This window comes from Hipposideros armiger, unplaced genomic scaffold (genome assembly GCF_001890085.2).
Source record: "Hipposideros armiger isolate ML-2016 unplaced genomic scaffold, ASM189008v1 scaffold_32, whole genome shotgun sequence".
NCBI lineage: Eukaryota > Metazoa > Chordata > Mammalia > Chiroptera > Hipposideridae > Hipposideros > Hipposideros armiger.
In genome coordinates this window covers 395,750-402,350 of record NW_017731382.1, presented here as the reverse complement: position 1 = coordinate 402,350, position 6,601 = coordinate 395,750, and the positions used below count along the sequence as shown (strand labels likewise).

At 55.5% G+C, this 6,601-nt stretch overlaps 2 protein-coding genes across 4 annotated transcripts in view; one reads left to right on the top strand and one right to left on the bottom strand.

Annotated features, from left to right (window-relative positions):
* ARFRP1 (ARF related protein 1) overlaps nt 1–3,954 on the bottom strand; it is an 18,019-nt gene extending 14,065 nt beyond the window's left edge. The window contains exon 1 of the mRNA XM_019637149.1: nt 3,870–3,954. The gene's annotated coding sequence lies outside the window, so the exon portion shown is untranslated. The remainder of the gene's footprint in view (nt 1–3,869) is intronic.
* Nucleotides 3,256–6,601, top strand: part of ZGPAT (zinc finger CCCH-type and G-patch domain containing) — a 10,792-nt gene continuing 7,446 nt past the window's right edge. The window contains exons 1-2 of one of the 3 annotated variants that reach the window (XM_019637175.1): nt 3,256–3,596; nt 4,550–5,182. In XM_019637175.1, the coding sequence (XP_019492720.1) occupies nt 4,605–5,182 (578 nt within the window). In that variant the 5' untranslated portion in view covers nt 3,256–3,596; nt 4,550–4,604. Of the gene's footprint in view, nt 3,597–3,977; nt 4,137–4,549; nt 5,183–6,601 lie in introns of those variants that run through there. The other 2 variants (XM_019637176.1, XM_019637173.1) reach the window with 2 other exon arrangements.

Genomic DNA, 6,601 nt, shown 5'->3' with positions numbered 1-6,601 from the left:
TTGTTCAGCATCTTAGCTGTAGAGGGCAGTGTCACTGGCCCTCATATGTGGGATCCGAACCGGGGTCCTCTGGCGTCCCAAGCCAGCTCTTAACCATCGCGCCACTCGGCCGACCCACTGACTTGTCTTTTGCTGCTTTCTAGATTCTCTTTGTTTTTGGGTTTCAACCGTTTAATCATGATGTGTCGTAGTGTGGATCTCCTTGAGTTTGTACTACTTGGATGCATAGATTCATGTCTTTCATCAAACTTGGGACCTTTTCAGCCGTTATTCTTTAATTCTACAGACATTTTTTTCTGTGCCTTTCTCTCCCTCTTTTTTTGGAATTCCATTAATTCGTGTTTTGGTATACTATGTTTTTTGCCTTTTAGTATGTTTTGTAATTTTTTTTGATAGCCAGACATGATGTGCTAGCTAAAAGGAACTGCTGTGATGTGGTAATGAGGGAAGCGTCCTGTAGTCCTGTGGTTACGAGGTCTGACAATTCAGTTCGCGAACTCACCCTAGAAAAAGTGCCACATACCTCATTCCTGAATATCACTACGGTCACCTTCGAAGCACTCCCCTTGGGAAGCTATGCACCGACGCCAGCACCTAATCCACTCTTCAAAGCAATTTTGGAACTCTTTTTCTGGAATGGACATCAGAGCTGTCGTCATATTACCCTTGATGTCCTGAATGCCATCAAAATGTCTTCCTTTCAATATTTCCTTTATCTTCGGGCAAAGAAAGAAGTCATCGGGGGCCAGATCAGGTGAGTAGGGAGGGTGTTCCAATACAGTTATTTGTTTACTGGCTAAAAACTCCTTCACAGACAGTGATGTGTGAGCTGGTGCATTGTCGTGATGCAAGAGCCATGAATTGTTGGCGAAAAGTTCAGGTCATCTAAGTTTTTTATGCAGCCTCTTCAGCACTTCCAAATAGTAAACTTGGTTAATTTACTTGTTGGTACAAATTCATAATGAATGAGCCCTCTGGTATTAAAAAAAGGTTAGCAACGTCATTGCAACAAGTTCACGAACTTAATTGTCATATATCTTAGATCTCAGTGTGTTAGTAAAACTAGGCCTCTGGATTGTGGACTGCATGTATGTGTCTCAGACACACACGCGCATGCGCAGGACAGGATGGCTAGAAGAGGCTGGAGCTGGTGTTTCCCTAAACCCAGTTCTGTCAGACTCTGATAAACCCCAACAGGCTAGGCTCTGGTGAGCTGGCTTCCCCGAGGGCAGCCTTGTGAAGAACAGAGTGCCCTGGTGTGTTTCACAATGGCTCCTTTTTCCCTCCCTCTGCACGAGCGCAGGGAATTTTTTCCAGTATTTACTGTGAAAATCCGGTGGAGCTCCTAGAGTAAAACATGCAAGTGTGGAGCCGGCCGACACAAGCCCCAGGGGCTTTGACCCTCAGGCTTCTCCGAGAGTGGGCAGTCCGCGCTCCCTTTCCGGGGCTGTGTCCTGTGGCCGCTGCTGCTGGGGGTTGGCGATTCTCTGCATCTGCCTGTCAGACTCTCCAAATCTGGGGCAGCAGCTGGCCCTGAGACCTCACTTCTCTAATGGCTCTAAGAAGAGTTGGTGACTTTTCCGTGTGTTCCACATTCTCCTTTTTGTTTTTGTGAGGACAGAGGGGTGACGTCCAAGCTTCTTACATGCCAGACCAGAAACCAGAGGTGTCCCATGTCGTGAATTTTTCATTTCAGTTATGGACTTTTCAGCTCTGGAATTTCCGTTTGATTCCTTTTATATAATTTCCACCTCTCTTAAGATTCCCTATTTTTTGAGTTATTGTCATGATACTTTCCATTTAATCTTGGAACATACTTACGGTCTCTACGTTGAAGTGTTGGTTAAACTCACCTTCTAGGCCCACTCAGTCAGATTCTGTCAACTGGTTTGTTTTTTTTTCTCTAAATATGGATCACGCTTTTCTGTTTGCATGTCTTGTACTTTTTTTATTGAGAACTAGACTTTTCAAATGATCTAATATGTCAACTCTGGATTCTGAATTGTTTTTCTGAGTGTGTTGTTTCGTTTTAGTGTTTTCTGGACCTAAATTATAGTCTGCCTCCCCCCCATAGTGTGCAGCCTCTGATATCTCTGCTCAGATTTTTAATTTCCCTTCTCAGCCTGGCTTCTTAGGCGCCCTCCGTATCTGCGTAGCTTAGTGGTCAGCCAGGGATTTAGGTAGAGGCTGTACTCCAACGCTTCTTTCCCAAAAGGCTTCCCCGCTCAGCTCGTTGCTCTGCGTGAATTAGGGTCTCGTTCCTGTCTCACCAGCCCCTGGTCTCCCTTTGCTGTCACCTTGTCCTGGTATGTCTTAGAGCTCTTGATACAGGCACCACGTTTCCTGTGGAGCCAAGGGTTCATGGACAGCGGGTCCCTTTGGTGCCCTTTCATGTTCACGGTCTGCCTGTAACACGCCTGGTGGGCCCAGTGCCCGCTGCACAGCCTTCTCTGTGGTGTTGACCAGTTTCACTGCTCAGCTGCCAGGCTCTGGTTTCCAGCCTCTGTGGCTGCTTTTGCAGGTGAGGCTCATGTTGGGTGACCCGGGCAGCCAGGGAGCAATCCCCCCACTTCTGCCCCAAAGCTGGGCAGTTTTTCAAGCATCATTGCTTCTCGGCGTGTGTCTGCTTCAGTTTCCAGAGCTCTGAAGCTATGAGCTTTGGCAGTTTTGCCCAGTTTTGCCTTGTTTTTCTGTGGAGAGCATTCAGTGACCTCTGTACTTAGCCGTGGCTGGAACTCAGGATCTTCTCTGTGGTTCTGGGTGCTTGTTTTCAGGTTTAAGTTTTTACTTACCCTGGTATGTGTTTCCGTGAATGTTGTGAGGTAGGTGATTGAGTTGGGTAAATTTTTTTTTTTTTAAGATATTATTGGGGAATCGGGGAAGAGGAACAGACAAGTTGCTGTCCTTTTGTTCTTCAGTCTAGTGGAGGACGTCACTTCACTGGCCCATGTTGGTGTTATCATTGTGCTCTTCCTGAATGAGGCAGATCGGTCGCCGGCCTCTGGCCACTCACAGTGGCTCTTGGCAGCTCACACCGGCTGCTGGCCACTCATGCTGGCTGCCGGCCACTCACAGTAGCTCACAGCAGCCCCACTGCAGACCCACTGCAGCCTACGCCGTCGCCGGCGACTCATGGCAACCCAGCTCCAGGNGCTCCAGGTTGAGCTGTTGTTCAGCATCTTAGCTGTAGAGGGCAGTGTCACTGGCCCTCATATGTGGGATCCGAACCGGGGTCCTCTGGCGTCCCCTGCGCCCCGCCCCCCATAACTCCGCCCACGCCGGCCGCCAGCGGGCCGGACCACTCCCTGGTCTCCTCGCGCCCCCTCCTGGCTCCTTGCGGCCCCTCCGAGGCTTTCTGCGCCCCGAGTGCCGATCAGGCCTCGACCTTCTCCGGCTTCAGGACCACAGCCAGGGCTTGCCGCGCTCAGCACCGCCGACGCCAGGCCGCCCCTCAAGGCTGCACTCCCACTCGGCCCTCCTCCCGGGCGCAACCAGGGACACGCTGGCTCCCGCCCCGCGTGGGCCGCCGGCTCCTCTCCCAACTGCGGTCACGCCCCTCGGAGGCGGCGCGCCGCCTGGCGCACAGCAGGCGCCCGGTAAACGCGCAGCAGGACCCTCTACAAGCGTTAAGCGGGGACACTCCACTTTTGGGAGACGGGGGTGCGTGTGGTGGCCGGTCGCGGAGGGCCCGGAGTGGCCGGGCAGCAGGCTGGCGGCGTGGACAGGCGGGAGGCCCCGGGGCCCGACGCCCCGCCCTGACACCGGGTTTGGGGCTCGCAGCCCGGCCGCCGGAAGCTGCTCCAGGCCGTCCGCCCCGCCCTCGGCCCTGCTCCGCCCGCCGGGGGGCCGACGACCCAACCCCGGCCTACCTGTGCCCGCCGGGGCCGCGGAGCTGCGTGCGCCTGACCCTGCTGACCCCGCGCGGCGCCCGACGGGACCTGGCCGGCCGCCAGGAGAGGGCGGAGCCGTCCCGGCGGCCCCCGCGGCAGGAAGCGCCCGTGGGCTGCGAGGGCGGAAGCCGGGCGCCGGGCCGCTCTAGCCGATGAGGCCGGAGGGCACTCTATGGTGCGGCCGGACTGCGCGGAAGAGGTTTCCGGCCGGGGGAGAGGGACGCGGTCTGGGCGACCAGGCCCGAGGTGACAGGGCCAGCGGAGGCCGGCGGCCCGGGAGGCTGGGGGCGGAGAGGCAGCGGCCTGAGAGGACCCCGGGGGTGTGGAGGGCGGGGGCGCGGGGAGACCCCCAAGCGCTGGGCCGAGACGCGGAGAATCCGATGAAATCTAGCGGCAACAGCCCAGGGCGGCCGGGGAAGGGAGCCGAGGCCGTGGGGCTGGCGGCCAAGGTCCGGTTGTGGTTTTTCCACTCGGAGCTGATAACCTCTTGCAGCCTGTCCTCTCGCCCCAAAACGGGAGAGGGAAGCGCACACGGTCCCGCAGGCTGTGGTGAGGTCCCGAGTGCAGCTGTGGACGCAGCGCTCCATGTCACCCTCAGCGATGGCCTGGGAACTAGGGCGGCTGTCCCGGCGCTCACGGCGTCTCTCTCTGCCTTGCAGCTTTGCTCCCGCACCGCCCCTCTGAGGACCCAGGGAAGTCAGCCCTTTCCCGACGATGGACGAGGAGAGCCTGCAGACGGCTCTCCAGACCTATGACGCACAGCTGCAGCAGGTAGAGCTGGCCCTGGGGGCCGGCCTGGATCCCTCCGCGCTGGCGGACCTGCGCCAGCTCCAGGGGGACCTGAAAGAGCTGATCGAGCTCACGGAGGCCAGCCTGGTGTCCGTCAGGAAGAGCAAGCTGCTGGCCACGCTGGACGGAGAGCACCCAGCCCAAGACGGTGCCGAGTACCTGGCTTTCCAGAAGCCCGTGACTGAGGCGCCAGTATCCCCCAGGGCGGAAGTGGACGCTGTTCCTGAAACAGAGACGGGGCCAGAACCCAGCAAGCCTGGGCAGGAGGAGGAAGAAGGGGAGGACTCGGAGGACGAGGGGGAGCTGAGCGGGAGGAAGGTGAACGCCCCCTTCTACAGTTCGTGGGGCACCCTGGAGTATCACAATGCCATGATTGTGGGCACAGAAGAGGCCAGCGATGGCTCCGCAGGCGTCCGCGTGCTCTACCTGTACCCCACCCACAAGTCCCTGAAGACCTGCCCGTTCTTCCTGGAGGGGAAGTGCCGCTTCAAGGAGCAATGCAGGTAAAGCCCTTAGCTCCTGGGCCCCTGTGGCAGCTTGGGGGGCTCGCAGGAGGGCCAGGGTCGTGGTCGGCCCTCTGTGCCTCCCTGGCCAGCAGAGCGCTGACAGGCACAGAGCAGTGTCCTCATTTACACGTTTGCTTGGGTGTGTGAAACGGAGAGTGGAATGCACTAATGTGTGCCAGGAACTCAGAGCAGTTCCTACATGTTGTAAACACATAGACCGTTTTTGTTTTGTTTTTTATTGTAAAATAAAACCAGGTACAGGAAGTAAATGTGTAGTATGGGGAATTATTGTAACACCCTCGTAATCACCACTCAGATCAAAACTACACATTTGCTGAGCACCCTCGAAGCTCCTCCTTACACCTCAACCCAGCGCAGCCTTCCTCCTCAGAAATGACCAGCTTCCTGCCCTTTATGGTGGTCACCTCCTGGAATTTTTATGGCTCACCACTGTGGTGTGGACACGCTGGTTTAAGCCTGCCGTGTCTGAATGTGGCTGCACACACCCTTTGCCTGCCTTTCCTGGCCTCACAGTTCCACTGTTGAAGGACCAGCCCATGGGGCCATCCCTGAACAGCCCAGGGCAGTCGAGCACATCCTGGGTCCCCGCAGGCTGGCAGCTGGGTCTTGGGTCTCCATCACACTCGTGGCAAGCCTCGAGGTGCTGCTCGTTCACCAGGAGGCATCTGATGACCCTTGACCACGTGGCCTTTTGTCATCTTGGAAGCCATTGACGCTCCAGGCCGCCTCCATTGACTCTGTGGCGATTGCCAAATAGACCTTTTCAGTCTGTCAGTTCGTTTTTGCTTCTTAGCTGGAATGTTATAAAGAGATGCTTCCCGTCGCCTACGATTTGGCTTCCCAGTGATACAGTTCATGCAGGAAAGGCAGGGTTTTTCTGTTTCATTTACTTAGTTTCCAAGATAATGAGTTGGTTCTCTTTTGTCCTGAGAAGAAGATGAATTAGTTTTCTAAAAATATTTAATATCCTTATGGATTCATGGATTTAAGTATATTTGATAAATTTCAACTCATTGTGATTCTGATCCTCAGTGAGGCTCAGATTTTCCCACCCTTGGCAAGTGGGCGCCTCTTCAGTGGGCTCCTGCATCCTCTTAGACTCAAGGAGGCTCCTGGTCTGTGAAAAGGCACTGATTTCTCTTTTTTTTTTTTTTAAGATTTTTTTTATTGGGGAATTGGGGGATGGGAACAGTGCTAGGGAATTGGGGGAAGGGGAACAGACAAGCTGCTGTCGTTTTGTTCTTCGGTCTAGTTGTGGAGGACGTCGCTTCACTGGCCCAAGTTGGCACCATCATTGTGTTCTTCCCGGGCGAGGCAGATCAGTCGCCGGCTTCTGGATGGCCACTCACTGCGGCTGCTGGCCGCTCACGCTGGCTGCTGGCTACACACGGTAGC